We start from the raw sequence: 13,794 nt of genomic DNA on the forward strand, positions 1-13,794 counted from the left end.
GGGAATGGTTTTGGCGGGGCAGCATATCCTGATAAAAACTGCATAAGGGACAGGGAGCCTTTGGGCTGATAGCAGTCTGGCCCTAGCTGCATGACCTTAGCTCGTCTTTGGATCTCAGGGCATGGAAGTCATGCTGTCACCAGGCTGTGTCACAGCCACAGTAGTGGTTTCTCCCTGGTGAATGGCTTGACTTATAGGACAAAGGAATAATAAAATAATTTCTTATCAGCTTCCACTTGTTTAATATAAAGACCTGCACACTGGAGGACCTGCTCTGCAGCTCTGACATATTCATCCCCAGGAAACCCTGTTCAAGCCTCCTCCAAGGCATACACTGGCAGTCATTTTGCAAACAGAAGCTGCATGCCAGCTTGGAAAGGAAGTGCACTGCTCTGCTGCTGTCTGCTTTATTGCTGTACTAGAGGCATGAGCGCTCCTGACTGCCTGATGGGAAGGAAGATGGGAAACCAGCCAGCAAAAACTCAGCCACGAGGAAAATTCCTGACTAGTGCTTGCTACACTTTGCTTCTTCGGGTCTGCTAGAGAGAGCACAACAGTGCTGTTCAAAAAGTTTCTTCTCCTTCATTCATATGTATGGCACAGGCTGAATGTTGTTTAAATGAAGTCTGAACTGAAGACATACCTGATAGATCCCAGGCAAGCCAGTCTTTCCCACAGGCTGCATACTTCACTCTGGGGAATGACATTAGCATTTCTTGCATGGAAGAAAAGGCAGAAATATGCTTTAGATGAACAAATAAATAGCATTTCCTGTGCTCTGTGCTACCAGTACTCTTCAATGTGCTTTCACAGCTACTACTTCTGCATTTGCCACTTTCTCAAATCACTCTGATACATACGTCACGCTCCAGTTTATAAAAGCCCCTGTGGTACACAGTGCTGTGTTTAGCAAGATTTGGCAGTTCCCTGCCCTTACGATCCATCAGCATGAAAGTATTTCTTGGCCTCAGCTTTCTCCTAACTTTTCTAGATCCAGGTGAGTTATTTGCTGGGTCCTGTGGGACTGCAAGACTTGGAAGAGATCTGGGAATGGGTGTGTGTAAGGAGGGATGTTTCTGGCATCTGAGATACGAGAATCCCTCATTTGAGGTTTGATATAGTGTGGGGTGAGGATTACAGGAGTATGAGACAATGTGTGGGTGAGGGTGGAGGTGTTTACAGCATGAGCTGGCTATCTAAGCTCCTATGGTGGTCAACAGCAATCTAACTGGGATAGTCACAGGAATGATTACTCGAGGGTAGACTTTGGTCAGCTGAATCAATATTCAGCCAACAGTGACTACAGACTTAAGGGATCTGTTGATTTGCCCACGCTCAGGATCTTGCAATTTTAATTTAGATACCATATGTCACCTCAGCTGTCCATCAGCTCTGCTTGAAAAGAGCTTTAGTCTTGTGGAGGTCCTGTGTCATACCTGTCACCTCATGCAGATGTTGTGGCTGCTGCAGGTTGCCTTACGTGGCACCTGAGTTTTGGGGAACAAGCTGATGCTCTGAATGTATTAATCTACAAGCTGAACCATTGGGTTCCAGTTGGTGTATCAAGGAGGTCATGTTCTTTGTTCTCTCTGCATAAACTCATTATTCCTTCCTATGCTCTTCCTACTGACTGCCTGATACTCTGGTCTGCTTAAGAAGTAATTGTTCTGAAACAGTAGGTAAAATGATTCATCTAATGCCTACAAAGAGATGTGCTGTTCCCAGTTTGTCTGTAGCACAGTGACTACCTACTGGCAGCCACTCAGTCACCAATTCCTTGAATTCCCTTACTCAGCACAAAGAGAAGATGTGGGGACTGTGAATCCAGGGACACACAAATGTCCTTCTCTTCAGAGGGTCTGTGGGAGAGTTTCTCTTAATGTCCTCAGCAAAATCAAGCAAGCACTCTCCATGAGAAGACAAGGCATGCTGGCCAGGTGTTGGAAGTTAAAATATAAAATCACAAATCAAAAAGTCTTCCCTGAATTTCTTTATATTCAAGATCATATTACATAAAATAATAATAGGAAATAAGGAAAAAGAACTCATGGACTAGACATGTAGCTGGAAAAATAAGGAAAGGGAAACATGAAAATTGCTGATCAAAAGCAGAAAGAAAAGAATAATAGATGAAAAGGGAAGTGAAATCCTCACAACTGCTGCTCAGAAATATGTACTGTTTCCTCACCCAGGAGCCATGCTTCAGTGTGAAGTTTGTCACAGTGTAGGAAGAAGCTGCTCTGGCCCCATGGAAACCTGTAGTGGTGATGCAGACACCTGTGGCATCATTCTGCATGAAGTTACGATAGGTAGGTGAGATGTTTGCTGTGTCTTTATCACTTTCCAATGAGAAATTCCTGGCTGGTGTCTCAGATGTGATGACACCATACCTCTTTATCTGAGGGGATCACCAGTGTGGGATCACTGGCACTGCTTTTGGTGTGGGTCTGCTGAGCTCACACCTGTCATGCCCTGCGAAGACTGCCGAGCAGTTGCTGCTGTAGGAAGCAGATGGAGGGGAAGGGAATAACACTGTGGTTAATGATTTGGTCCTGCCCTGTTACAGGGGGGATGGCAATCCCTTCATCAATCAAGACCTGTCTGCCATCCAGAGTTTGCCAGATGGGTCCTGTCACCATGAACTATGGGAAGGTGAAAGCAAGGAGCCGTTTGGCCTGCTGTGCTGGTGATGCCTGTCGGACAGCATCTGTCTCGTGTAAGCTCCCTTTTCACTTATCACCATCCCTTTTCTGCTTGCCTTGTACCAAGGTCAGGCTCTGTGGGCTAAGCCACTTGCTCCTCGTTCACCTTCCCTCATTGAAACCAATTGAAGCCCATCTCTTTCCTCCTAGTGCCACCAGAGAACAACATGCCCAATGGATACCAGTGTCCTGCCTGCTACAGCGTAGATTCTTTTCACTGTGCTAATGAAACAGTAAACTGCACTGGATCTGAAAGCCAATGTGTTGACCTGGCTGGGTTAATGAATACAGGTAATAGTCTTTTGTTTGGGGCTGTCCGTCATCCTTTACATTTACCTGGTAAACCCAGTATGAGAGAAAGCAATACAAAGAAATAAAAATGGGTGACAAGTGTGAAGGGAAAAACAGAGTAGAGATATGAGCCTTAAAAGGGGCATGCTTAAAGATGGTCAGGGGTGTGCTTTCCTTCCTCCTTTCCAACTGTGGACCTGTAACTGGTATCCTCTGTAGAATGGCATAACTGAGGTAAAGAACAGAATTGTTGTCATGAAGCAATCCGATATGTGGACATATCCCCTGAATTTGCTGGCCCTAGCTAGGATGAGGTTGAATTTAAACCAGTCATCCAGTTGCTGGAGGTTCAGGTGAAACAAATACAGAGCTATTAGCTTTTTTTATGAAAGCAATAGGAGTAAGAGTATCTGAGCAGGGAGCTAGGTGTTCAGCATCAATAGGGAGATCACTCACTGCCTATCTGACCTGCTGTGTGTCCATAGCTGTAGGCAGTTGGGTAATTTCCCACAAAATTGCTTGGAATTGTTAACTGAAAATGATTTTCTTCACTGATGTTTAGTTTGGCCCTGCAGGCTGAAGCTTTTGGAAAAGTACCATTTCCAGAGTGGAGAAAAAAAAAGATCTAGTTTAATGAGGAACTGGGAGTTGTTGACTTGGGATAAGGTTGTCTGGCTTCCCCCAAGTTGAATTTCAGGTTATTTCTTTGTCCAGGCCATGGGATAGATGTGGACACTTCTGTGACTGCAACATTTGAAGGTCTGTTTCTGAAGTAGGTACTCTGCAGTTAGCAAAAGAAAAGTTCAGGTTCCAGGCTCTCTCTCACAGATGATGTAAGGCCTTAGAGACAGACTTGCTTAAATAAATGGCTCAGCTACAGCTGTAATTCCTTTGATACTTCTCACTCCTGTGCAGATTTTGGCTAAAAGATTCATTTCAAATTTCATGAAAGGGACAAAGTGAGAAGGTAACAATGAACACTTCAACTAGTGTAGCACAGCTCTCACTTCTTTTGGAAGCTAGGCAAGGTGTGAATGGAAGAATTGAAGATTCTTCTATAAGAAGAAACAATTTTAAAGATTTTCAATGTTTTAATTTCAAATGTTTAAAAAAAAAACCAACAACAAAAGTCTTATTCATTAGTAAGAATCAGTAAGAAACACTAAACACTCCATGTTTCTAGTCAATGAAGGTAAACTTCAAACTCATTCAATGGAAGGGAACAGGTAGGTATAGGTTTGGACCCAACTGGATGTAAAGAATATGCAGTACGTGAGGTGAAAATGGGAGCTTCAGTGGGCAGGAAGGGAATATTTATGGAGACAGCTCCCCCTGACCTGTGAAATGTACTTATTTTGCTTTGTAGGTGGACTGACTGTGAAAGCTGCCATGAAGGGATGCACCACCATTTCTGAATGCAATGCTGTAGGAGACAGTAAAAACAATCTGGGGATGATGGACATTAAAATAAAGCGGTTCCAGTGTCAACCAGCCAATACACTGAAAGTGATGAGTTCTGGGCTTGTCCATCCACAGAGTCTTTTCTACCCTGTTCTATCAGGATTCATCTTGGAGAAGTTACTTTTCTGACCTTCTCTAGAACTGGCTTGAGCAAAGCTTGTGACTAGTGCCAGTGGTTCGCACCTGACTGATGTTGTATCTTCTGCGTGTAGATTTTGTTTTAGAACAGCTCTTATGATTTTACAGAATAAAAACAGTACCCACAATTCATTTATTTTCTTTTTTTATTTGATATGATTCGAAGCTACATCTGTTCAATTGTGGTTGGTTCTGTAATATTCTTAGAGTGCTTTGTCCATAAGACCCTGGGAGAGTGTATGAGGTGCTCATACACTCTACAGGCAACAGAAGCTCTAAAAATAGCATTGTAATCTGCATCCACAGACTCAAGACAAGTCTCCTGCATTTGTTCAATCACTTTTCCAAGCTCTGAAAATGAGTGGAAGTGAGTTCCTGGGAAATTCACTCTGGTTAGAGAGGTAGCTTGCTTTTTTTGCCTCCCTTATATGCTATTTTCAGCTAGATGCTTGTGCCCTTCAGGCAGCCTTCAAGTAGTTCCCATTTCAGAGAGGAGTCAGCGATCCTTTGCTGCGAGCAATCTGCTTCTGGCAAGAACATTTCTCCTTGTTGCTGTTCTTTTTGCCTTACCAGACACTGTCCTGTTCTATTTTAGTTTTCAGGATTATCCAGAATAAATATTTACTTCAGGAAGGTTTCATAAATTAGGCAGCTTTCTGTGGTGATGGACAGCTGGGAACCCAAGTAATGGAAATTTATAACCCAGTCCCTACCACACTCATAGTTGGCTTAGCCTCCTCTTCTCTACATGGGTAATTCCACACCAAATGGCTCTTCTGCTCCTGCCATTGCCTGTCCTGCTGGCTTTCCTCAAGTTGGTCCTGCACAGAGGCACAAAAAAAAAACCAGTAGTAGGTAACAATACCATGCCTGGGATGTAGCATGAACTGTAGGCAAAGGGAGAAAGCAATGGGAGTTTTGGGAGATCATAGAATCACACACAGATGGGCTTAGGTTGGAAGGGTCCTTAAAGTTCATCCAGTTCCAGCCCTCTGCCATGGAATAGTTGCTGCCCACCAGCTCAGGCTGCCCAGGGCCCCATCCAACCCAGCATTGAACACTTCCAGGGATGGGGCACCCACAGCTTCTCTGGGCAGCCTGTGCCTGTAAAAAATTTCCTCCTAATATCTAATTTAAATCTTCCTGCTTTATGTTTAAAGCCATTCCCTGCTTGTCCTGTCATTATCTATCCATGTAAAAAGTTAGTTTCCCTCATGTTTTTAAGTCCCCCTCAATTAAGGCCGCAGTGAGACCTCCCTGGAGCCTGCACTTCTCCAGGATCAACAAGCCCAGCTCTCTCATCTTGTCTTTGTGGGAGAGGTGCTCCAGCCCTCTGATTGTCTTCATTGACATCCTCTGGACCCATGGACAAAAGCTCCACTGCTTTTCTGATTTGGGGGCCTCAGGACTGGACACAGTACTCCAGATGAGGTCAAACAAGAGCAGAGCAGAGTAGGACAGTCACCTCCCTCACTCTGCTGGCCACATCTCTCTTGTTGCAGCTCAGAATGCAGTTGGCCTTCTGGTCTGCAAGGACACACTGTTGGCTCATGTCCTGCTTTTCATCTACTGGAACCCCTAAGTCCTCTTCAGAGCTGTTCCCAACAAGTTCTTCCACACATACCTGAGACTGCCCTGACCCCAGTGCAACACCTTGCACTTGGCCTTGTTGAACCTCATTTAGTTCACATGGGTCCACTTTTCAAGCCTGTCCATTTCTGGATAGAGTCAGTTTCTTCTATTGTGTCTCAACTGGACCACACAGCTTAGTGTAATCAGCAAACTTGCTCATTCCCACTCTCTATGACTTTGATGAAGATATTGATGAGCACAGATCCCAAGACAGACCCCTGGAGGACACCACTCATGTCTGGCATCCACCTGGACATAGTACCACTGACCACAGCCCTCTGGCTGTGACTATCTGACTAATTCTTTATCCACCAAATAGTTCATCCTTCAAACTCATATTTCTCCAATTTACAAATAAGAATGTGGTATCCAGGTACATGACAACTGTTGTCCATCCTTTGTCCACCTATGCTGTCACTCCATCACCAGAGGCCAGCAGATTGGTCAAGCATGATCTGTCCTTGTTAAAGCCATGCTGACTGCCTCAGATCACCTCTTTGGATGCCCCTTAATATGTCTTGCACAAATATCTGTTCCATGATCTTCCCAAGCATAGTGGTAAGGCTCACTGACCTGTATTTCCCCAGATCTTACTTTGCCCCTTACTTAAATATAGGAGTGATATTTCCCTTTTTCCAGTCATCAGGGGCTTTGCCTGACAGAGATGACTTTTCAAATATGATAGAGAGTGACTTGGCAACCATATCAGTCAGTTTCTTTGGTACCCTGGGATCCATGTTGTTTGTAACCATAGACTTGTGTATGTTCAGTCTTATAAGCTGGTTTCAGACTTGATATACTCTTACAATTGGAAGGATTTTGCTCTCTTGTCCTACCAAACATGAGAGACTTGGGTCTAGAGTGTGCACCAGTATTCTTCTATCCACTTCCAGATACGTTAATCTCACTGGAAAAATGTCGTCCATTTTTGGAGAAGGCTATGAGATTAATAATCAAAATTCATGATTGGATCTGTCTTTACTAGCTCTGGCTCACTGTCAGTGTTTAAGACATGGAGTTACAGTGATCAGAAATAGAATTTTATCTCCTAATCAAAACTGTGGCAGAAAGCCCTGAGGGAAGCCTTGGTTACTCAAATGAGACCATAATATTTGGCAGTACTGAGATGATTACACCTAGACATATATGCATGAGTATATATGTGACCAGTTTTTTACATGCAGCAAAGGGACTGAATGTTCTTGTAATTTTAGTCTCCCCTTGACTTTATCTTCTTTTCAAACATGCTGAAACTCCTTTCTTTCTAATAGTCCCATCAAATTAATTCAGAGAGGATTTCACATTGTCTCTTATAATAAAAGGGTGTGAGTCTGAGAGTGAAAATAATTTTTTGAGGTGGGGAGTGAACTTACAATGCAGACTTAATGCAGGCAAAAGAGTCTGGTTAGGCTCAGTTAATTATTTTCAGAGGCTGTGCAGTTACTGTGTGGGTGTTTTAGAGGGAAGACAGCTCCCATTCACTGTGTAACAGCATGCTGATTGTGGAACGATTCGCTCTTACAGCATTTTTCCATATCTGATAACACTCTGGAATTAAAAAAATTCTCTATCTATTTGTGCAAGTACATTACTCCTGAATGCATCTCCTGCACGTTCAAGCAGAACATTATAGTATTGTCTGTAGCAGCCCTTTGGCAGATCTTGGTCCACTTCAATGATTCAACCTTTCACTCTTCTGTTTGTTCCATGTTGACCTGTGATGAATCTGGATGGAAAGGCTTGGTGGTTTTATTTAGCCTGCTCTAAACTTGGGTGAGAAATGTCCAGAGAACCATGGTAATTAACTGGTATTTAGCTGAGGAAAAGAAGAATGTGATGGATGTGCTTGGCTTCTACACATGACATAAGTGTACTTGGATCATGAACAACAGGAGGTCTTGATGGGACCATTCCTGAACTGGGTAACTCATTAATAATAGAGCTGATGTGCATGACTGTAAGCAAAGAGGCTATAGTCCTAGAACAGGTGATCCACTAAAAACCCTCAAGGAAAAATAAGTTGGTGAAATAGGTTAAAAATAATATGGCAAATTTTAAGTCTAACTACAAGCCAATTGGTTTGTCTCATCAATACAGCAGTCAGAGAAGACCAATACTGAGCTATCCTTGCTGAAGCAGTTGGCTGGCTGCCCAGCAGTTATCTCCCCTTTGGTTGAGATGCTTCTTGACGGTATTCCTTGAGGGTGAGATCCTTACTAACTATGCCTGTTGGTGAGTTAAACTTTAAAGATATCTGTTTATGTTAGGATTTAGCAACTTAATGCAATAGATTAATAACTGTGACTCTTGCTATCATACTGGATTCATGGTATCAGTCTACTTTCTATATTAAGCCAGCTTGATTCTATATCACTAAAACTGTGCAAGTGTTGGCTATCTCCTGTGAGAGTGGAGGAGGGCAGGCAGCAATGTTTCAAAGAGAGTTTCTGAAGCAGAGAGATGAAGCAGCTCAGTTTTGACTTGTAATTCAGTGCTGTGGCAAACAACGGTGTTGCTCAGCATAAATAGGGGAGTGAGGAGTGAAAATAGCCCTACATCTTTGTGGCTGATACATAAATGCTTGGTCTTGATCCAGCACTCCCATTTTGTAATGGCTGTTAAATAAATGCCTCACAGTGAAAATCTTCTGTCACATTAACTGGTGATCTTACCGAAAGGGAGATAGAGGGGTGGCTTGTTTTACAGCCTGTAAATAGAACTATATGGGAGAAGATAAAGGTCTTAAAATGTTCTTTTATGTAAAAGAGCACAAATCCAAAGGAGAAAAGTCACATCACCACTGTCCATAGATTTCAGCCATTAGAGTTAAAGGTGTCACCAACCTTTGATCTGTACACCCAGCATGAAGATCCTTCAAAAATGCATGCTTTGGTGACATGCAGGCTAGTGGCAGATCAGGCAGAGCTTCTAGAAATGCAACAGACTAGAGTACACTGAAAGATGATGAGTTAATGAGACCTTCTGATGTCAAATGTGGTTTCTAGAGAGACAGATGAAGTTAGAGTGTGTTCAGATAAAAGAAATACAAAAGTTGGAAAAAACCCTAGTGGCACCGATTTCCAGAAACAATTCATGCAATGAGATCTTGGATCTTGAGCAAGGAGTGATGAACACAATGATTCCCTATAAAACAGTCACTAGTGAATATGAGATTGTTAGCAGGGTTTAAGTGGGGATATGAAGCAGGGAGCAGCCCTGGTCTTAGGCACTGGGAAGCGTCAAGGAAAGTTGTGGTCAAAACTTATCATAGTAAATGGAATGACTCCTGCTGATTTTACTGGGCTTTTAAAAAGACTTCAGATACCAAACTGTGTTGTTTGTACCATCTGCATTTTTGCCCTATAATGTATACAAACCCTACTGCCACACAGTCATGCACACATATCAGATCCTCCCTTAGATTTTAAAGATGCTTCAACTACCAGGCATGTGAGATATGCAGCTCTGGATGTCACAATGAGGCCTGCCTTAGCCACACACAGTATTGACTGTACCAGTCACAACTCTGATCTCTCTTTGCATAACAGAGTGGACTCAGACCATTGTTTTCTCTCCACCAGTGATGGAAAATTAGCTATCTCCGGCCCTTACCTCACTCTTCTCTCAAGCTTCTGATCTTTCTCAAATGGTTGAGACGTAAGGAAATCCCAGTGGCAGCCAAAAGACAATCAGTAATGTATGATGCTCAGAAAATGTGGAGTATTTTGTCCAATAGGTGATTTTGTGTAGGCAGAAGGATAGGCTATGGGTTGCTGTTTGATGAAAGCAGTTCTGAACTAAATGGATGGATTGAGGAAGTGCAGGACAGGGAAAGTGTAGACCTGTGACAGCACCATTTGGAAAAGTTCTTATCAGATATTAAATGCTTTGGTCCCTTCTTTTGAACTTTCGTTTTAGTTTTCGTTTCAGTTTTGAAGTTCGTTTGAGTCCTCGTGATCAACTGCTCTGAAGTCGGCACAGCCGGAGCTGCAGTGGCTGACTGAGGTACAGGGTGGGTTTTCAGGAGGTTCCAGTCTCTCGGGAACCGAGTGAGAGCAGCTAGTCCCGGCAGCCCCCGGCAGCTCTCTCTCGCGAGAGGCTGACGTGGCATAGGCGTTGCCAGGGAAACGGCGGGGGATTTAAAACGATCAGAACCCGGAAGTACCGCTCAGTCCTCGTGATCAACTGCTTTGGAGTCGGCACAGCCGGAGCTGTAGTGGCTGATTGAGGTACAGGGTGGGTTTTCGGGAGGTTCCAGTCTCTCGGGAACCGAGTGAGAGCAGGCAGTCCCAACGGCTGTTCTCGCGAGAAGTTAACGAAGCGTTAACGAGGCACAGGTGTTAACGAGGTAGGTGTTAACGAGGCATAGGCGTTGCCAGGGTTTCAGCGCCCTCGCCCACACCCCTCAGCTGATTAGGGCTGAAGGGGTATATCCCTGAAGGGCTCAGGGAGGGCAGCGAATTATCACATTACAATTCATATATATATATATATATATTATAAACTATTATTTATTTATTTACTTTCAATTTTTTTTTTTTCATTTCTTTGTTTTTATTTTTTTGTGCCATGGTCTCTACAAGACAGAGGGCTTGCCTTAAGAAGGCTGTGGCGACCCAGACAGAAGGTCTGCCTAGAAGTGTGGCTACACAGGTCTCTGGTTGCAAGGAGTGCCAGAGCCTGCTACTACTAGATGAGGGTGCTAAGCAGTTCTCCTGTGCAAGGTGTGAGCAGGTGGAAGATCTGCTTAACATGGTGGTTGAATTGAAGGAGGAGGTTGAGAGACTGAGGGCCATCAGGGACTGTGAGCGGGAGATTGACTGGTGGAGTAACTCCCTAGAGTGCCAGAGAGAAAGGCACCAGGGAGATCCCCCACAGTTGGTGGTGGACTCCCTGACCTGTCCCCGTAGGGCAGAAGGGGGATATCTGAGGGATAGGGAGGACTGGCAGAGAGTCCCTGCTCGGTACCGTGGGCGATCTCCCCCTCTGCCTCCCCAGTGTCCCCAGATACCCCTAAGCAATAGATTTGCAGCATTGGAAGTTGAAGAGGTGATAAGGGATGAAGTGCAGGAAGATTCCCGCAGGAGGTCACCAATGGCAAGGCAGTCACCTCCGTGCATTGAGACTGCTGCTACTAAGAAAGAAAGGAAGGTGATCGTAGTGGGTGGCTCCCTTCTAAAGGAAACTGAGGGCCCCATTTGCAGACCAGATCCAAACCGCAGGGAAGTGTGCTGTCTCCCTGGGGCTCGGATCAGGGACATTACTAGAAGACTCCCGGACTTGATACGCCCCACCGACTACTACCCATTACTCGTAGTTCAGGCAGACTGCAATGAAATATCTCAGAGAAGTCTGCGAACTATGAAAAGAGATTTCAGGGGATTAGGGCGATTAGTTCAAGGGGTGGGAGCACAAGTGGTGTTTGCTTCCATACCTTCTGGGGCGGTGAAGGACACAGAATGGGCTAGGAAAACACAGGTGATGAATAACTGGCTGAGAGGTTGGTATAGACATAGACACTTTGGGTTTTTTGACCATGGGGCAGTTTACTCGGCTCCTGGCCTGTTATCTGTTGATGGGACGCACCTATCCCAAAGGGGGAAACGAATCCTAGCACAGGAGCTAGCTGGACTCATTGAGAGAGCTTTAAACTAGCTGTGACGGGGGAAGGGGATAAAACAGGGCTCACCAGTAAAGAGCCTAAGGAGGCTGTGCTGGAAAAAGGGGCGAGGCAGATATCTCAGCTGAAGTGCATCTATACCAATGCACGCAGCATGGGCAATAAACAAGAAGAGCTTGAAGCCATTGTGAGGCAGGCTAACTATGACCTTGTGGCTATTACAGAAACATGATGGGACCTCTCCCATGACTGGAATACTGGGATTGATGGCTACAAGCTCTTCAGAAGGGATAGACAGGGAAGAAAGGGTGGTGGCATAGCTCTCTATATCAGAGAGTGTTTTGATGTTGAAGAGCTAGTGGTTGGAAATGACAAAGTAGAGTGTCTATGGATAAGGATCAGGGGGATAGTCTCTAGGAGTGACATCGTGGTGGGGGTCTGTTATAGACCACCTAGTCAGGATGAAGAAATAGATGAGGTGTTCTATAAACAACTCGTAGATGTTGCACGATGGCCAGCACTCGTTCTCATGGGGGACTTCAACTTCCCTGATATATGCTGGAAATACAATACTGCGCAGAGGAAGCAGTCCTTGAGATTTCTAGAATGTGTGGATGATTGCTTCCTGACACAGCTGGTGCAAGAGCCTACCAGGGGAGATGCCTTGCTTGACCTACTTTTCACTAACAGGGAAGGACTAGTAGGGGATGTAAAGGTTGGAGATTGTCTTGGCCAGAGTGACCATGAAATGGTGGAGTTTGCTATTCTGGGTGACGTCAAGAGGGTGACTAGCAAAACTATTACCTTGGACTTCCGGAGGGCAGACTTTGACCTGTTCAGGACACTTGTTGCAAGGGTCCCTTGGGACTTGCTCCTGAGGGGTAAAGGGGTCCAGGAAGCCTGGATGCTCCTCAAGATGGAAATCTTAAAGGCACAGGAGCAGGCAGTCCTGGAGTCGTGTAAGTCAAGCCGGAGGAGAAAAAGACCAGTGTGGATGAACCGGGATCTTTTGTTGAGACTCCGAGAGAAAAAGAGAGTCTATGTCCTCTGGAAGATGGGTCAGGCTACTTGGGGTGACTACAGAGAACTGGCCAAGATCTGCAGGCAGAAAATTAGAAATGCTAAAGCCCAGCTTGAAATTAGGCTGGCTACTGCTGTAAAGGAGAACAGGAAACCCTTTTACAAATATATTAACAGCAGGAGAAAAACTAAGGAAAATTTCCTTCCTTTACTCAACGAGGCAGGCAATATAACCACAGATGATAAGGAAAAGGTTGAGGTTCTCAATGCCTTCTTCACATCTGTCTTTAATAGACAGGACAGTTGTCCACATGGTACTTGCCCTGACCTGGAAGTCCGGGACGGGGTGCATAATGCACCCCCTGTGATCCAAGCAGAGATGGTCAGAGATCTACTCCTCCATCTGAACTGCCACAAGTCCATGGGGCCAGATGGGATCCACCCAAGGGTGCTGAGGGAGCTAGCAGAGGTGATTGCCGAGCCACTTTCTGCCATCTATCAGCATTCCTGGTTATCTGGAGAGGTCCCACAAGATTGGAGGCTTGCCGATGTGACTCCCATCTACAAGAAAGGCCGTAAGGAAGACCCGGGGAACTACAGGCCTGTCAGCCTGACCTCGGTACCAGGGAAAGTTATGGAACAGATGATCTTGAGGGAGATCACACAACACGTGCATGGCAACAAGGGGATCAGACCCAGCCAGCATGGGTTCACAAAGGGCAGGTCGTGCTTGTCCAACCTCATCTCCTTCTATGACTGGGTGACCAGACAGGTAGATGAGGGAAAGGCTGTTGATGTAGTCTACCTGGACTTCAGCAAGGCCTTTGACACGGTCTCCCACAGTATTCTCCTAAGGAAACTGGCAGCCCGTGGTGTGGACAGGTTCACTCTTCTCTGGGTGGAGAACTGGCTGGAGGGCCGTGCCCAGAG

At 45.0% G+C, this 13,794-nt stretch overlaps 1 protein-coding gene across 1 annotated transcript; it reads left to right on the forward strand.

Annotated features, from left to right (window-relative positions):
* The first annotated feature begins 926 nt into the window (after positions 1–926).
* On the forward strand, positions 927–4,705 carry LOC136050696 (phospholipase A2 inhibitor and Ly6/PLAUR domain-containing protein-like). The gene is made up of 5 exons (XM_065739735.1): positions 927–997; positions 2,193–2,309; positions 2,567–2,716; positions 2,853–2,993; positions 4,360–4,705. The coding sequence occupies exons 1-5, from the start codon at positions 949–951 to the stop codon at positions 4,581–4,583; spliced, it is 681 nt and encodes a 226-aa protein (XP_065595807.1). The 5' UTR covers positions 927–948; the 3' UTR covers positions 4,584–4,705.
* The last annotated feature ends 9,089 nt before the right edge of the window (positions 4,706–13,794 follow it).

The sequence above is a fragment of the Cyrtonyx montezumae genome, unplaced genomic scaffold (assembly GCF_038088225.1).
Source record: "Cyrtonyx montezumae isolate F1298 unplaced genomic scaffold, pur_monq_1.0 scaffold_25, whole genome shotgun sequence".
Classification (NCBI taxonomy): domain Eukaryota; kingdom Metazoa; phylum Chordata; class Aves; order Galliformes; family Odontophoridae; genus Cyrtonyx; species Cyrtonyx montezumae.

What these genes read in the sequence shown, in the direction of transcription:
- LOC136050696 (XM_065739735.1), top strand. Translation starts at nt 949, where the DNA reads ATGAAAGTATTTCTTGGCCTCAGCTTTCTCCTAACTTTTCTAGATCCA. An exon ending in CCTAACTTTTCTAGATCCAG is followed by an intron (nt 998 to 2,192) that starts GTGAGTTATTTG and finishes TTCCTCACCCAG; the next exon opens with GAGCCATGCTTCAGTGTGAA. An exon ending in GGCTGGGTTAATGAATACAG is followed by an intron (nt 2,994 to 4,359) that starts GTAATAGTCTTT and finishes TTTGCTTTGTAG; the next exon opens with GTGGACTGACTGTGAAAGCT.